Here is an 18,773-nt window from a genome sequence, read left to right as displayed (position 1 = left end):
TGGTTTTTTTATATATATAAAAAGTTTAAATTGGATAGGTAAATAAAGTGCAGTCCTTGTGCTATTGATGTGATTCTAAACTGTTAAAGATAAATGAGGAATTAAACATGCATTGATAATTGGCTTCAGAGGATTATTCTAGTTTTATATTGATAAGCTAAAACCATAACTTCCATGCTACTAAAGGGAAATCAACATAATTTGGTTATAGCCATCTGAAATCATCCTAATGCCATCTGGTTTACTGGTTGGAGACATAATATTATACTAGAGTAAAAGACCTAGATATCTGGTCTGGATTTTTTGTGTACTTGTAATAAATTCATATTTGGAAATTTGCCAGAATGGAAAGGAAACCACTGCAGGTTATTTTTTTGCAACAGTATAATTTAGCCATTTAACAGGTAGTCTGTGGGCTCCTAGTTGATGATAGAACAGAGCAGCTCTTCCCCTTTGCCTGCAGAGGGAGATCCAGAGTGGGAGATCCATCACTGGAGACCCACTGATTTTGACCACAGAATAACCCTCTGCTGTCAATCAGTCTACAACACAATGGAGAACTTAAGGGGTGTGCTGGTGCAGATTGAGGGAGGCTTTGGATATTCAGGCTCCCAAGTTACCTTGAAATACTTCCAAACTAGGAGGAAAATTATTCTAATGAGAGGGAAATTAAATGGGTGGAGGAGCACTGGTGTTTTTTTTGGGGGGGGGGAAACGTCCTTCCTCAGCTTTTGCCTTGACTGGTGTTAGCCAACAGGCTTTGGACATGGCAGTTCCTCTGCCAGAGATGCTTCTCTACTGTGGTAGGCATGCTCTGTATATAGGTTGTTCTAGGTAAATCCACTGTATTATAAATTGTTTAAACTGCTTTTTAAATTCTGACTTTCAAAAGGTGGTGGTGGTGACAGAAATATAGGCCAAAATACAGTATGGAATTATTGTTTACTAGGTTGTGACTTTTGGGTGGAAAATAGATTTAGAGTTGCATCAAAAGAAGGTAAAAGTGGAACTCTGCTCATGCAATGGTGTTTCCTAGATTTCTCCCCCTCCCTCACTTGTTGTTGTTGTTCAGTCGTTCAGTCGTATCCGACTCTTCGTGACCCCATGGACCAGAGCACGCCAGGCACGCCTATCCTTCACTGCCTCTCGCAGTTTGGCCAAACTCATGTTAGTAGCTTCGAGAACACTGTCCAACCATCTCATCCTCTGTCGTCCCCTTCTCCTTGTGCCCTCCATCTTTCCCAACATCAGGGTCTTTTCTAGGGAGTCTTCTCATGAGGTGGCCAAAGTACTGGAGCCTCAACTTCAGGATCTGTCCTTCTAGTGAGCACTCAGGGCTGATTTCTTTGAGAATGGATAGGTTTGATCCATGGGACTCTCAAGAGTCTCCTCCAGCACCATAATTCAAAAGCATCAATTCTTCGGTGATCAGTCTTCTTTATGGTCCAGCTCTCACTTCCGTACATTACTACTGGGAAAACCATAGCTTTAACTATACGGACCTTTGTCGGCAAGGTGATGTCTTCGCTTTTTAAGATGCTGTCTAGGTTTGTCATTGCTTTTCTCCCAAGAAGCAGGCGTCTTCTAATTTCGTGACTGCTGTCACCATCTGCAGTGATCATGGAACCCAAGAAAGTGAAATCTCTCACTGCCTCCATTTCTTCCCCTTCTGTTTGCCAGGAGGTGATGGGACCAGTGGCCATGATCTTAGTTTTTTTGATGTTGAGCTTCTGACCATATTTTGCGCTCTCCTCTTTCACCCTCATTAAAAGGTTCTTTAATTCCTCCTCACTTTCTGCCATCAAGGTAGTATCATCAGCATATCTGAGGTTGTTGATATTTTTCCGGCAATCCCTCCCCCACTACAGCCTCCCATCTGTCAAAAGCTGCTTGAGGGTTGAATTCTGGTGCAAACCACTCATGGCAGGCACTTCCATTGACCACCACCAGGTGATTGCTCAAATATTTGGCTGTGGAAATGCTTTTATGCTTTGTCTACCTATGCTTTGTCTACCAACTGGGGTCTCAGTACCAATGGCTCAGTTTAGAATGCAGGATGGATGAGGCTTATAATGCAGCTATACCAGTGTTGAGCAACAAATCTTCTATGGTCAGTTTGCATTACTGAAAGTACATTTTGGAGAAATCAAAGTTGCTCAGTACTGAAGGCCACAAAAAGAACTTTTAATCCAAAACCCTTGAAACCTTTTATCAGTTGCTTTGAATTACAGTAAAGGGACCCCTGACTGTTAGGTCCAGTTGCGGACGACTCTTGGGTTGCGGCGCTCATCTCGCTTTACTGGTCAAGGGAGCCGGTGTACAGCTTCTGGGTCATGTGGCCAGCATGACAAAGCCGCTTCTGGTAAACCAGAGCAGCGCACGGAAACTAGTGGTTAGGATTCGGCGCTCTCATGGAAACGCTGTTTACCTTCCCGCCGGAGCAGTACCTATTTATCTACCTGCACTTTGACGTGCTTTCGAACTGCTGACTTGGCAGGAGCTGGGACTGATCAGCAGGAGCTCATCCTGTTGCTGGGATTCGAACCGCTGACCTTTTGATCAGCAGGCCCTAGGACCTGTGGTTTAACCCACAGCACCACCCACGTCCTTTGAATTATAGAAGTGCTTTTTTTAAAAAAGCTTCAAAATGAAAGCTATTAAAATCTAATCTACCTGAAGATTTCCTGGGGCATGTTTCATTAATTGAAATGAAGTATATGATGTGCTCCTAGTTACATGGAACTTTCTGCTGAGCAGAGACTCCCAATGTCCTTGAAATAGAAGGGAGTGGCGGTGGAATCTTATTTTAGGCACCAGTGTCCCACTATGATGAAAAAGGCATAGGTTCATTTCTTCAATGGCCAGCGAGATGTAAATATGTCCCTCAGTTGTACCACTTCAGGCTGCAGGTTGGGCTTATAGTGACTGAAAGCTCTTTTGTACAAAAATAATTTCCTGGACCAAGGAAGCCAGATTCATAGAGGCTAAACTAAAACCAGTCTCTTGTTATCTACCCACTACCCCCATGCGATCTGAAAGGTTGCTAAATACTTTCATTAGTATGTACAAGTATACATACTGCAACCTATAGCCAGGGAAACCTGTAGGTCTCCCACGATTGGTGGATTACAACTTCCCATTGTTCCTGACCATTGAGCATGCTGGCAGGAGCTGATTTTGGGCTTCAGGCAGCTGAAGTCCAAAATATAAAAAGCCATAGGCTCCTGGTGTAAAATAAAGTGATGCTATATTTGAATTGAAGTTATTCAACCATATTTCTATCACAGATAAAATAATGAAATATTTAATTTTCAGTCTGATTACTTGCAGTTGCATTTAAAAGAGGCATTCTTTTGTTTTATATTTGGGCATAGGGGAGCATGTTAAAATGGTAAAGAGTGGATTTGCATGCTCCAAGTAAATGAATTCAAACCAGATGAGTAAGATAAAGGGAACCCTTACTTTAGCTTAAAAATGAGAAGGAACAACATAGTATGCTTCAAATAGTGGATGTTTTTTATTTAGCAAAACATAATCACACTTAAGAGAAATACAAATACTGAATACAAAGGATGTTCGTTTCATTCATCTTTTAGGAGAGTGAATCACAGGCAAGCAGAAAACAGAAGGCAATTATATGCTGCTGTTGCTCTAAAAATAATACTCACTACACGAGTTTGAAAAAAAAATTAAAACCAGTTATTATTTCATATTCTACTTATAGTATGTTTCTATTGAAGAATACCAGAAGTGTGTTCACTCAAATACAAGAGAGACTTTTAGCACTTTAAAAACTTAAGATTTATTGTGATACAGGCTTCCGAGGACTAAAGAGACAATTATCAGATGCATTAAGTGTTATCATCAATTGGCACATACACATGTAGGTCTAGGGAGAAAATGTGTTCTGAACCATTTTCTATTAATTCAGTCTCTGAAGAGGTTTACAATTTTTTGTATATTTAGATAAACTTGCAATATTGTTGTGTTCTCAAGACAGCATCTTCTCTAAACCCTTCTAAACAGTAACCTGTGCTGTCCTTTCATGTAAAGTGACTTTGGGTTGTATCTGTTGTGCAACCATGAGGCATGATCACCCAATGGATATTTCTCTCTCCCCCCCCCCCAATATATATACAGTGGTACCTCGGTTTAAGAATGATTTGGTTTACAAACTCTACAAAACCGGAAATAGTGTCTTGGTTTGAGAACTTTACCTCAGTCTAAGAACGGAATCCGAACGGTGGAAGAGCACCAGTGGCGGGAGGCCTCATTAGGGAAAGTGCGCCTCGGTTTAAGAATGGATTCGGTTAAAGAACGGACTTCCGGAATGGATTAAGTTCGTAAACTGAGGTACCACTGTATATATTTTCCTGTACCTGCCAAAAAGCTTGCCATAATGTCAGGTAGAATCTACTGAACATTGTGGACTGTTGAATGGAGGTGCAATAGAAAGAGAGGAGGAAATAAAACAGCATACTGGCATCAGATTCCTCTTCCTGTTTTTGAGCCCACCACCACCCCATACCTCCTGGAAAGCCTTTGGGGGGGTGTAGGGGAGAAATGGGAAAGGAAATATCCTTGTGCGTACTTAAACAATACTGGATAAAAGCCCATAAAATTACATAAAATTTGAACACTGCTTGATTGTCAAGAAAACAACCACCCTCAAAGCTGTAGCTTATATAGTTTTCCTTTTATTAGTAATTTCATATTAATGTGTCAAATGCATTCACAAGAAGGAATTACTTAACGGCAGTAAAACCTTGACAGTTACTATAATGAAAAGCAAAAGTGAAAGAATTAACTTCTAGGTTAACCATGTTCATCAATGTTAGTTTGTGGTAAAACACATCACAGAGATCAAGCCTGTGCTTATCCACAATTTAAACTAAAATGAATGCATCTAAAAATGTGACAATGTCCAGGCATCATGGAGTTTTCTTAGATTGGGCATGGGGAACCTGTGGCCCTTCAGATGTTGCTGGCACTATAACTCCCATCATCCTGACCACTCAACATGCTGGTTGGAGCTTATGGGAGTTGAGAGTCCAAATCTGGAACACCACAGGTTCCCCACCTGTCTTGGACAAACTTGCAGAGTCTTCCTGTTAACTCAGTGTTGTGGCTAGTGTTAACAACTCACTCCAGTTGTATGGTGAATGTGGTGTGGTTTTGGGCAAATCAATCATCTGGTGGTCATTCTTTGAACCACCAGACTAATACAATAGGTAGATCATATTGACTACATGGTTAGAAGCACATCTTAGGAATGCGTTGTTGCATTGTTATTTAATATTCAATAGAACTTGGCATAACACAAAAAACTTTAATAAGCTCGTTATTCATCAAACGTCAAAAATGAATGGTAAAAATAGTTATCTTAAACCACTGCTTCACTTTTTGATGCACAAGTTCATTACTGTTCGTCAATCTCACAAAGATATCAGCCTTCTGTATTTTCATAGTCTGATCTGCCTCCTGAGCAAACTTCAATCCATGCAAATGTTTCTCAGAAATTTTCTGCCACTTACCCTACACAGAAAGGGAAACACATTATTAGCAAAGGCAGAAATAAGTATCAGATATATCAGTCATTTCAAAATAACCTTCTGTGTCATAGCAACCTACACTGCAGCACAAGGATAAATAGAACTAGAAGAAACCCTTAAAATACCTTTCCAAACTGATGCAATTGATACAGTAAATATTCTGTAAAAAGCAGTATATTTAATTCTTACTTGACTGTCCTGTGGCTTAAGTATACCCTCATTTTTCAGTTGGTTTGTTTTTTAAGCTTAGTCTAGTTTCCGTCAGAAAGCCACTCCACTTAAAAGTCTAAACTGGATTTCTGAGAGAAGCAAAGCAGAGTCCTATGATCTCCCACTACAATGTGGATCTTGAACCGAGTTATAAAAAAACTGGTCTACACCTCCAGAATCTCTGCTGGCTCTTCAGGTATCCTCTGCAAAAGGTCTGACCTCTTAACACTTTGAGACACAGCCATCCTGTGCAAAAGGTCTGACCTCTTAACACTTTGAGACAGCCAAAGTAAGATTGATATTTTGCAGCCAAAGCAGATATAATGCATGTCCCAGGATAAATACAGTGGTGCCCCGCTAGACGAAAATAATTCGTTCTGCGAAAATTTTCGTCTAGCGGGTTTTTCGTCTTGCGGAGCGGCAATGACAGCCGCGCTCCGCAAAACGGAAAAAAAAAAAGACGAAAATTTTTCGTCTTGCGAGGCAGCCCCATAGACTTTTTCGTCTTGCGGGGCAGCCTTCCGCTAGACGAATGCCTTCGTCTAGCGAGTTTTTCGTCTTGCGAGGCATTCGTCTAGCGGGGTACCACTGTAACTGTTGCAGTATGCTGATACCTGCTTGCAAAAATTTAAATAGTATGTCCGTGAGCTTATCACTAGGACTCCTTTGGCAGGAAGGGTGGAATAAAAATGTAATAAATAAAATTTACCATCAAATGTGCTTGACTCTTGCCTATAGTATTATAATAAAAGGTTTATTTAACCATGCCTATCTCAAGTTTATCACAACAAAATCACATCACCCAAAAGATGAAACAGACACGTTTCACATAAAAACACCACAACGGTTACTATGCTAAGAACTGCCAGAATGGCAAAAGTGTAAATGTCTATATATCTCAGTGCCGTGAACAGAAAAAAAAAACTAGACATAACTAAATGAATGTTTTTCATATCTTTTATAGAACAGAAACCTTTGTTCATGTCTTCTGGTTTCCATCATCTTCATTTGAGCGGCACCTATAACACAAAGAACAAGTAAACAAGCAACTTTGTTTTTCTTAGGAACTGTTTACAAATCCTGTTGCCATAAGGTTGGTGGTAGCTGCTACAGGAGTTGACATGACCAACTCTTTTCATTACTTGTAAACGGGGGTGGCGGCAAGGAACAATGGTGGAGGCAATAGAATTTTATGACAATCTGTGTCAGAATGCCACCCGGCGTGCAAGATAGCCTGGAGGTGTCGCCAAAGCAGTGTGCGCCACACTACTGTGTGCAAATAACTATCAAGTAATCTACTTCTTCATTTCAGTGAGAGTGAAAGCTGCATTCTGTCTCCTGCACGAACAAGAAGCATTTTAAGTAAGTTGACAGAGAAACAGATTTGCTACTTTTAAAGTAACTTTAACTGGAGAAGAAAAGGGTAGAGGGTCAAGACAGGCAGGTTAACATCACTTGCCTCCTTTGTAGTTTGCTATTTTAACATGGGGCGGGAGGGGGATAGATCACCCCTTTGGCAAGCAGCGTGACTGATTGTACTAAATGCGTACAACTGGATGCAATTATCTGTCTAAATGGATTTTCAAAAATTCTATTTACAGAATTTAATGATTTGGGGTGTTTTTGTACACCTGTGCAACATACATGAAATACATACAAATAAGGTATTACATGGATCGGTTTTTTAATGCAAGAATCGGATTGGTAAACGTTAACCCACTGAGTTTGGTACCTTCATGTTGAATAAGGAACTATTGTTTAAGTTGTTGCTAAATGTTTATCTACACATGCTGTCAGAAATAACCTTGTTAGGAAGGTGAAGTTGGTGTCTCAGCAAACCAGACCCCCTGGAGTAGGCGTTGAGTGGCCTGTGACTTGCTTTCCTTGTCTCTCTCAGCACCATCAAAAAGGAAAAGTAAGAAAAACAGCACAAACATTAGTTAAAACCTGATTCGAATCCAACAACCTACAGGAATAAATTTACAATGAAAGTAGATAGTATCTGTAGGGTGCAGGGGGTAGTATCTAAACTGAAATGTGGATAATTAATAATCTAATCTCTCTTTCAATGGGCCACATCTTTTATTAACTGCTTTAATTAATGGACTATCAAAAACGAAAGATTCCTCTGATGCGATTACCTGAGTCGGCAACACTGGAGACAAAAATCTTTTAAAAATGGCTACCAATGCCTTGTTCACAAAAGACTTTATTATCTAATGATGCATACTGAAAACATACAGAAATCTGCATGGTCCACTTTACATGCAGCAGAACAATCTTCACTTTACAATAAGTGAATGTCAACTGTTTTATGCAAGAGACAACACTTTAAAGTCACATTTCTTAAAGAAAGCTTCATTTACAAAAGAAATAAAAGGTAAAGAAGCAATTACCGCTTTTAAAAAGCAGCTGCTTTGTTCAAGAGTGGAAGGTTTATGCCTGTATTGAAAGACAACATGATCACAAATAATGAAAACAATGAACAAATGAAAAACACCTTTAGCATAAAGCAGTACACTTTCAAATGACATACAAGTAGCTAAATAATCTTTATTATGGTGTTCTCTATCTGGTCATGAAATAAGGACTTTTGGAATTGGAGCTCCACATTTGTCGTTAGGAAATGAAAACTTCTCTAAGTATTGGCTCTATGCCATAGTGAACTGCATTTAACAAAATGTATAAAGTCTATATATAGCAAGTTGATTTTTTTTTAAGAGAAAGTAATAAACAGTACACTGAAGGCGCTCTCTCCATCAAGTGCACACTCCCCAATTTTTTTATTTGAATGTGATGATCAAACAGAAGTTGGAATTATGCCACAGTTGTAATGCCAGAAAACAAAAAAACAAGATCATTTATAAAAACATGCAGGGAATTCTGCTACAAAGCTATTGACCCTCATTTGTCAGTTGTTCCAGTACAATTAACATCTTAAACGTCAGTGATGTTGATGGTTTAGCTTACCTTCAGTGTACTGAAAGTTGTACGCAACCTGCTTTAAAAGAGGAGACCATCCCTGCGGGCAGGCTCAAGAAGGAATAGACCCCCTTCGGCACTGACTACACCAAGGGCATGCTGCTGTGGCCTGCACGCACACACCTAGGAAAATGCAATATAAACAGCATTTATGCTGGCCATTTTTCAGAGACCAAAATGAAGCCAAATCTGCTAAAAACCAAAATCAACCACCCAGTCTTACTGATATTTTAAGAGATGCTTTGTTGCATTTAGTTAGGGTGAGAGAGAGAGAGCATGTGTGTGTGTTTATATATATACATTATATATATATATGTTTGGGAACTGCAGCCATATACGCTAGCATTGTACTTCTGTGCAGTCTTGGCAATAAAACAGTTCTACAGTGAAAAAATCTTCACGTGAGAGACAAACAGATTTACTCTAACATTTCTAAAAGAAATATCCGCCTTGGTGTTAATTCAAATATATCATTCTTCCTCAACTTTGCAGGGCAATTATTTATATGCTATATGTACATTTATAAATTGCTGTGAAATTGCATCAGTCTTTGTATATTAACTAGTCAAACCCTTTGAACATCTTCGCCGGATTTAAATTTTCTCCTGGATGAAGGCATGCTGCAGAGCCTGGTTGATACTAATCCGTTTAGCTGGGTCTAACATGAGGATCTGGTCCAACAAGTCCTTCAGCTGGTGAACCTTTTTGCGCTGATCTTCAGGGAGGCGTTGGCACCCAATTAAATCAGCCAGCAGGTCCTTTGTTGGATTAATGGTGCTCATGACAGTTACTTTTTCCTACAAAAAAGGCAACAATAAAGCCATTAAATAGTATGTGGACATTCCAATTTATGGCAGTACTTCGTTATTTTAAATGGGGCATATTACCGGTACATTCAACAGCTAAATGGAGTTTCTTATCTTATGACATGCAGAAGGCTGCATCATGCTAGGTGAAAAGTGCTAGCAATTTCATGGAAATGGAGAAAAAACTAGTAACTTTAATCAGATTCTAAGTAAACAACTTTGCAAGCACGCTAGTTCAGCCACCTTCCCACCCAGCTAAAAGCTGATTATTGCTGTGCTGTGAAAATCTTTTCTCTGACATCTTTCACAGCACCCAATCACTATTCCGTGTGATCACAGCCAAGGTGAGGAGAGCTACACCTCTTAGCTCTGCCTGTGAACAGCACCGTAAATGGGTGAGCATCCATCATTTGCTGCACTTACTTGAGCTTCTCTTTCCCTACTCCCCACCTTCCTCGACCACCACTAACTTAAGCCCCTCTCATGCCAAATCAACGCTGCAGAACTGAGGCTGAAAGCAAAGCTACTCAGTACACAGACTCAACAGTTCACCATTTAACATCAATGTACACTGCAACCACGACAGCTTTTGTCCACCATCTTACCTTAACAAGGCAGATCTTTTAGACTAGAAGAGAAAATTGGGGTTCACCTTGGGGAAATAAAGGGAATGTACCCATTGCTCGGTCTCTGCTCCTGCCAACCTAGCAGTTCGAAAGCACGTCAAAGTGCAAGTAGATAAATATGTACCGCTCTGGCGGGAACATCAACAGTGTTTCCGTGTGCTGCTCTGGTTCACCAGAAGTGGCTTAGCCATGCTGACCACATGACTCGAAAGCTGTATGCTGGGTACCTCGGCCAGTAAAGTGAGATGAGCGCCTCAACCCGAGAGTTGTCCGTGACTGGACTTAATGGTCAGGGGTCCCTTTACCTTTTTTTACCCTCCAAATAGGAGCTTTCAGTGTATTCAGTAATGCGTGGACTGCCTTCTCTAAACCAAATAAGGATGAAAGTATTTCAACCTTCACTGCAAATCTGCAATTAGTGAATAGTTTGGGTATTCCACTGAACCAATCCAGCTGCTATTGTATAAAATCTTCACGTATTTGTTCATGTGGGATTCTCTATGCTAATAATTTTGCTGCCAATTTGAAGAATATGCTATATATGGTTACTGATCTCTCCCAAGCTTGGTGTATGTCAATGAGTTTTAAAACAAGCCCTTCATACAAAAAGTTGCAAAATTTATTTAACAACCGTATTCACCAAATTCTAATTTAAACCTATAAAAAGGCACAAGAAATTTCAAAACAGAACATCGCATTTTACTTAGTGTAGTCCAGACTTACCCTTTCTGTTACTTTATCTACCTCTATGTACATAAAGTTGAGATTTTGATCGAAGTGTTGATCTTTGAAGACTCCTTTTCGGATCATCTGAAAATAGATAGCAAATTGAGTCTTAAAAAGTCCACAAGTATAAATAATGAAAGCAATAATCTCAAAGAGAAAGGCTTATTCCAACCATGTAGGCAAACTGAAAAATAAAGTGCACTTTTGTTTTACACAGATCTCAGAAGCTTAGGGCATATGAAATCTTCAATTGATAAAAAGGTAGCATCTTAAAATAGGCCTCTACACATTTAACTCCAGAAAACTAAGACAAGCCTACATCAAAAGCCTCACGTTACTTCCAGAAAACATCAAGGGTCATTACGTTCTATTTCTTCAGATCACTGCAGAGAGAGAGAAAAATCTACAATAAAAAATGAGATGTCTTTTTCATTTGCATCAACGATAGACTGTTGTATCCCATACTCTCAGCGTGTGAGTGGAATGCATTTGTGCTCCCACAAGAAGACTTCATCTTCCTCTCTTCCCACCTGCAGCCCTCTGCATACCCTCAGTCTTCTCTAGAGTATGGCATAAAGGGAGCTGCAGTGGGGAGGAAAGAAAGGTGAAAAGCTGTTCTGCAAGCAGAAGTCCTCTCATGCAATGGTGAGTTCCACCCATAGACTCTTGTTACTGGGAAGTTCCACTAGAATTAAGTTTTAATAGCATATTGGCCCCTTTCAGAAAGAATATCCACAGGCTGTAAACCATAGTTTAGGGCCAGGGTGAACAAGTTAGGATGTTACAAGATTCCTACAAGATCAGGGAAAATTCTAGAATGTTATTCATCTTTACAAGCACTTTATTTCTTTACCTTGTTTGGCATCTTTCCTTTGAGGTCCATAGCAAGTTTCAACATATGATTGTTGGTTTTCCCAGGAAACAATATTTTTCCTGTGTAAAGTTCATATAATGTACAGCCTACAGACCACATATCTATACCGTAGTCATAGATTTTGCCTATAACTGAAGGAGAACAGTTGTAAAATTAAAACCATTAATCATACAAAATGACACACTCAAGTTAAGGTCACTCACTTTTCTAGGATCAGCCAGCCACAAAAAGAACAGAATGTGTTGCAGTATCTATGATATTTCTCCCGTGCCACTCAGCTCGTAAAAATGGGTATACTATTAAAACATCATTGCCATCATATCCTTTTCTAAACTTCAAAATTCATCCATCAGTGATGCTCCCACACCAGCCTTAGTTTCTTTCAGATCAAGAGTGTCAGATGGGAGGTGAAAAGAGATTGGGTGAAAAAGTTTGTAGAACAGAGATTTTATGGTGTAGCAGTAGATAATACAGTACAATATACTACAGAAGTTTCCATTCCCAATCTCATAATCTGTTACGCAGAAGGAAAAGAATGTCAGTGGCAAGAGTGTGGAAGGAACAAAGAACAAAGTGGCTTAGGCAAGGAGATGGGGAGATAGTATCAACCAAGTGAAAGGAAAATGGGGAAGAAACAACTAGGGAACCTTGAAAAAGGAAGAGTGGCAAAAGACATTGGTGAAGGAGGGAGGAGGGGACCCAGTAAGGGAGGACCTGATAAACCAAAATCCAAGGAGTTTGTTCTCCTTTTCACACTAGCCTGCCATACACCCATGCTAGTTGGTTGGTTGATTGATAACTATTAAAATCTAAGACAGCATCAAGGAATTTTGTCAGGTATAAAATTCAATTTTTGCAGTACTTCTTCATAAATGTGCAAGTTAGAATCAACATTAGCTGCAGAATTTGAATATAAGCAAGAATATCTCATCGAGTAGATTAACTTACTAATTTCAGGAGCACGATAAAATCGGCTGACAAGATACGGTGTGATGTCATTATCCGCAACATGTGAAGCCGACCCAAAATCGCAGAGTTTTAGAATAGTTTTAGATTCATTCACCTTAAAAAAGCAACAATAATTGTACTTAATGGAGAAAGTAGCAAATGACTTTGATTGTGCAAACTAACCACCAACCTTTAAGAATGTATTTAGCACATATTAATATTGATTTTGTTTAAAAATAGGATAGAGTTCAAAAGCAAGATGAATCTGAATACTGTGTGCTGGGAATCAATGGAAAGTGGTGTGACTTCATGTTCTGCTATGGGCTTTCTGGAAGCATCTGATTGGGCCGCTGTAAGCAACAGGATGCTGTGACTAAATAGCCCCATGGTCTGATCCAGAAGCTTTATTTTGTCCTTGGCATCTTTTAAAAATTATAAATGTTAAAAAAACTGTCTGAAAGAATGTGTAACTTCTAGAGATGCCATATTTTAAAAGTAATTTACTCTGCAGTTAATACTGACATCTGTCGAGAAAAACTGGAATTTATTCACCTGACTGTCATGAAGAAGAAACATGTGAAATGAATTTTTACTTCACCTCACAAAGTTTGCACTTGAATTATTTTGCCCAGCATCCAATCTGTTTTGTGGTTGTCAATAGCAATCTATTCCAATAAAGATTCTATATAGCTAACTTCCCAGCAGCCCAAACCCAAATGTTTACAAAAATTGTTCTGTACAATGTTTGCACAGAGTGGGTTACTGTCCTTATTCCATGCATCCTTGTAACTGTATGCACGACTAAAATGGTTCCTTCTTATGCAAAAGAACTGCTGGAACTGTCAGGTGGCTGGAGTTAAGTGTGCCTACTGATACAAAGGCAATTATGCCAGTGATGCATTTTCTGTAGAATGCTAATTTATCATGTAGGTGCACAAGTAGGTTATGAGAATAATTCCAAATTATACATTAAAATGCTAGCTAGTGTATTACAATCAGCACTGACCAAATATTAGAATTCCAATGTTACCAGGAAACTACTGAAACTTAAAATGACAAGTAGACTGCTCCTACAATAATAACAATAATATTATTATTTATACCCCGGCCATTTTGGGTTTCCCCAGGCTGCTGGGTGAAGGCTGCTTAAGAGAGTGGTTGTGGCAGCAGCAAGGAATCTCTCTGTGTAATGGGAACAATCCATACGGTGAGAGATCTATATATGTTACAGCTGACCTAGGGAGGGGAATCCACTCCACAGGGATGGTTCGCCATAAAGAGCTGCCCTAAGCTACGGCACATCTTTATTTTGGAATGCAAGCTTGATTAAATTTGCTCTTATTTGTTTTATTACTATACTAAGTTGGGTTGGATCTTATTCATAGAAATTGCTTCTTCCTGGACTTTCTGGATTCCCCTCTTCTCCCCAGGGACATAGTCTAGAGCCAGTCAACAGGACCTCCTTGGGGGAGCATTTGTGGGGCACCAGGGGAGGTAGCCATGATCAGGCAGTTGGGGAGAAATCAACCAGTTACTGATATTTTTCAGCATAAAATCCATTAGAGAAAGAGAGAGAGAGAGAATAAGAATCAAATCTCATAGAAATTGACACAATGTAAACAGGGTATTGTATTTTCTTTTCCCAAAAGTATCTGCAGGGTTGTAACAAAATATTACTTACTAAAATATTGTCTGGTTTGATATCAGCATGCAAGATGTTGCACCTTTTAAGAAGTTTTAATGCTAGGAACAGCTGTTGACTATATGATCGTACTGCCTTTATATGGAGGCCAACATCTTTTCCATACTTCTTTAGCACCTCTCGTAAATTCATACTAAATTGAAAAGAGACACATTACAGATGGGGATAGTAGAAGATGGAAGAAACATAATGTCAAACACATTAAAAATAGAAATACATAGTAATTCAATATACAGGAAGTTTATAGAAGTCAATCTGTAATAACATTGTTTAAACAACATTAACTTTATTTATTATTTATAAAACTATTTTTATAACACCGTATCATATATATGTATCACAGATAACAATATAAATCTTAAAAGGTATTTTATACCCCACCATTTCAGCCCATAAATTACTTGCAATGGACCACTGAAAAGGGTGTACTGTACTGTACTTAGCGAAAGCATTTGTCTGAAAATCTATTAGCTGAACATGAAATGGCAGATTGCGGGCTGCGTCTTTATAAATCATTGTGCACATGGGACAACTCATATTTGTGCAATAGGACTTCCCACTCCTCCTTCCTCTCCCCTTGCACCCCCCCAGATCTGCTCTGGAGGGATCCCCAACTCTTCAGAGCAGATTTGGGGGTTATGAGGAAGGTAAAAGGAGAGGGGGGATGCTGCATTGCACTTGTGGAAGTTGTTCCAGGCATGCAATGATTTAGTTGCAAATATCTCTGAGAAAACTTGCTTGTATTTTTAACTGAATAGAGCTATTTCTTAGCAACTTCAGAGATTGATTTTCTAATACACATATGAAGTAACAGGACAGAACCTTGATTTCCAGAACAGAAATGACCCACCCTACATAAAAAGAATGCTTCTGTTTTGGCTACGGAATTAAGATATTGCTAACGTGTTCCACCTTCTATCAGAAAACACTACCATTACTTTTAACTCTCCCAATTCCATGTACGCATGAAATTAAAAATAACCTGTATGTGTATAAACAATTTTTTAGCTTATGTTTTAATGAATAAATTGTCAGTTTGCATTTCTTAGTACAGAAAGTATTAATCTGATGTGTAGAAATCTTTGCTGTTCTGCTTCTTAGATCAAGAAGTTTCAAGAAGCTTCTCTGTGTGAAAGGTTTCTGTTGTTTGGGTTATACCTTCTGGGAAGCTGAATACAGCAAGTTTAAACTGGTTCTGTTATTCTTCAAGGTTGTGCTGACTATTATAAGTCAGGCCAGGAGGAGCCTGGGTTACTATCTTTCTCTTTCTGTCTCTTTGTTCTGTTTCTGTATGCTATAGTGTTAAGGTTTAGTCTTATTATAAATACGTGTAAGTTTTCTTGTAAGCGCTGCAACTGAATTTTTATGGACTGTGCCAATCCTGAATGTATTGGGTTTGTGACCATTATGCTCATTTGCCTTCAGTAGCAAGTTAAGCTCTGCTGGATGAAGTACAATTGCCTCTGGTCTATTTTTTGGGAACTCTGCTATGTGTTTTTTCCTCCCCAGAAGAAGCTGGGGCGACATAAATATTGTTCTGTGGCTTTCTAATTTTAATGCCAGGATAATTCTATAGTTTTGGAAACTCATCTTGACACTATTCTGCTTTGATAGTCACCGCCTCTGATGGAAAGAATTGCAACTTGACTTGTCAGTTCATTCTGCTTATTTCTTTTTCAAATATCCTATTCCAGAATACCCTGTTATATGCTGAGGAAGAACTACTTCTGAAACTTTCAAACAATGTTTAGTTTAAGGAGATGAACAGGGCAATAAGATAAATAATCTAAACAGAATTATTTTAAACCTTACCTGAGTGGTTCAAATACTAAACAAAGGTGCTGCTTGTGATAAAAATGCCGGAACAATCGCAGGCAATGGAACTTGTCATCAGGATCTGCATCATTGAGTTTTTTCAAGAATTCCAGTTCTTTTAAACCAGTTTTTTGCCTGAAAATAAATCCAATTATTATAATATACTTCACACAAACACCATTTAAAATGCAGAGGTTTAAATGATATAAAGAAATATATAAAGAAGCAACAGTAACAATATGACAACTGCAAGGATCAATGCAATCCGAACTTAAGGGTTGCCACCACCAGAAGACATATAATGCTCTCTGGAGACTAGGCAGACAAGGCAGCCATAAGGATAAGAGCAGAAGGACCTTATCTGATATGAGAAACTTCTGATTTGCAACTGTGACTGAATGCATGCAAGACTGAAGCTTGCAAAGATTAGGCAAGTAGAGAGCATCCTATTATGGGAACTTTGGGGAAGGAGGTGGTAATATGGGCTATTATAATTGCTAGAACAGGCATAGGCAAACTCAGCCCTCCAGATGTTTTGGGACTACAATTCCCACAATTCCTGACCACCGGTCCTGTTAGCTAGGGATCATGGGAGTTGTAGGCCAAAGAAATCTGGAGGGCCAAGTTTGCCTATGCCTGCCCTAGAATATTGTTCTTCAATCTAGGTCCCCAGACATTGCTGGACTACAACATCCATCCCCCCCAGCCACCTTAGGCAATGGCAAAGGATTATGGGAGTTGTAGTCCAACATCTGGAGACCCAAAGTTGAAGAACACAGTCCTAGAAAGGGAATAGGGTGGAACTTAAAGCAAGCGCTCTGGTTGATAGCCCAGAAAGTGAGTATGTAACAGAAAACTGGAAGCACAGTTGCCCTGGTATGCACCAGTCTGGCATCATTTCTGCCTTCCTAGGGTCAGTTTGTTCATCTACCCAACTTTTTCAGAATTAGGAAGTCCCCATGAGGCTTCCTTCAGGTATCATACAAACATACAGGTATGGTGGGGAAATACACAGCACTTGAATTTTACAGACATCAAAATGTTATGGTTAATTAGTGGGACAGCTTAAATGTCTCTCCAAATCTGCTCCAGGGGGTTGGAGTAGTTTTCAAATAACAAAGGAGATGCAATGGGGGCTGGAAAAAGGAGTGGTGGGAGATTGTCAAGTATCACCTCCATTTCTGTTCTGCAGACAGAAGACTTCACTAGATCAATAAACCGTCTTCCAGCAGATGAACACCAACTCTTTACAGGTAGTCACTCAACTACTGAAACCAGCAGCTACAGGTTAGTAGTTTACAAATAACAGGATTCTATATATTTACAAAACATGCTACATAACAGTCTTCCTGAATATTGTGCAAATCTTCAGTTGCTGCTCATGCATCTCTGCAAAACTTGTAGGGCCACTACTGTTTTAGTTCATTTTATCCTGAGATGTAATTTTTATTTTACTTACATAAGCTCATTGTTCCTAATGATTTTGACAGCCACTTCTTGGTTTGCTCTTGCCATATCTCTGGCCCTCACCACATTACTGAAAACTCCTTGGCCAGTGTACCCATATACATTGTAGCGTTTATCTAGGACTTCACCTATGTTAACACCTGAGGAAAAGAAAAAAAAATGTTGTTCAATACATTTTCAGTGCCAATCAATCAATCAATCAAGGAGGATTTACCTGTACAGAAATGCATATAGGTTGCTGTCATAATAGCAATTTCCATTAAAGGTCACTACCTGCCTTAACAGAATTCCCCTGTCTTTGTTCTGGATAGTAGTAGTAGTAGTAGTAGTAGTAGTAGTAATACCTTTATTGTCAATGTACAACCTGTGTAAAATGAAATTAACCGAGCCTCCCCCCCCCAACACTCAATCTCATTGCACTCTGTATGCTTGTCGCACAACACACCAACCCCGAAAGTCAGTTGCACTATATTATTTTCCGTTCAGCAGCCTAACAGCCCATGGATAGAAACTTGTTTTTTAGCCTGTTGGTACACTGATTATACTTCTATCTCTCCTGCCCGAGGGTAGAAGATTAAAGAGGTGCTGGCCGGGGTGTGAATCATCCCTGATAATTTTTCTCGCTCTCCTAAGGCAACGATCCCTTGTGATGTCATCTAGCAGGGTCAGGGGACAGCCCGTGATATCACGTGCTGTGTTCACCACCCTCTGGAAAGACTTTCTGTCCGTGTCTGTCAAGCCAACGTACCATACTGTGGTACAATATGAGAGGACACTTTCTATTGTAGACCGGTAGAAGGAGGTCATCAAATGTTGTTTTAACATTGTTCTTTCACAAGACCCTGAGGAAATGGAGTCTCTGTTGGGCCTTCCTAACCACCTGAGTTATATTGTTTTTCCAAGTGAGGTCTTCACTAAGGTAGACTCTCAGGAATTTAAAGGAAGAGACTCTCTCCACACACAAACACCCCAATATACAACGGGGCTAGTTCCCCTTTCTTCCTCCAAAAGTCCAACACCATCTCCTTGGTCTTGCTAATATTTAGGTGCAAGTTATTCTCTAAG

The 18,773-nt window shown here is 39.4% G+C and overlaps 1 protein-coding gene across 2 annotated transcripts in view; it reads right to left on the bottom strand.

Annotated features, from left to right (window-relative positions):
• Positions 1-5,316: 5,316 nt before the first annotated feature.
• The window catches only part of PRPF4B (pre-mRNA processing factor 4B), a 28,910-nt gene continuing 15,453 nt past the window's right edge, over positions 5,317-18,773 (bottom strand). The window contains exons 9-18 of one of the 2 annotated variants that reach the window (XR_004427010.1): positions 17,701-17,848; positions 16,239-16,376; positions 14,406-14,559; positions 12,725-12,839; positions 11,756-11,907; positions 10,900-10,986; positions 8,733-9,541; positions 7,567-8,204; positions 6,736-6,781; positions 5,317-5,535 (exon numbers count right to left, since the gene is read on the bottom strand). Coding sequence is in view for 1 of the 2 variants with exons in the window: in XM_033154491.1 (XP_033010382.1) it covers positions 9,338-9,541; positions 10,900-10,986; positions 11,756-11,907; positions 12,725-12,839; positions 14,406-14,559; positions 16,239-16,376; positions 17,701-17,848 (998 nt within the window). In the remaining variant the exon portion in view is untranslated. Of the gene's footprint in view, positions 5,536-6,735; positions 6,782-7,566; positions 9,542-10,899; positions 10,987-11,755; positions 11,908-12,724; positions 12,840-14,405; positions 14,560-16,238; positions 16,377-17,700; positions 17,849-18,773 lie in introns of those variants that run through there. The other variant, XM_033154491.1, reaches the window with a different exon arrangement.

Source organism: Lacerta agilis, chromosome 7 (genome assembly GCF_009819535.1).
Source record: "Lacerta agilis isolate rLacAgi1 chromosome 7, rLacAgi1.pri, whole genome shotgun sequence".
NCBI lineage: Eukaryota > Metazoa > Chordata > Lepidosauria > Squamata > Lacertidae > Lacerta > Lacerta agilis.
The sequence above is the reverse complement of the archived record's forward strand: the minus strand, read 5'-3'. Positions and strand labels throughout refer to the sequence as shown.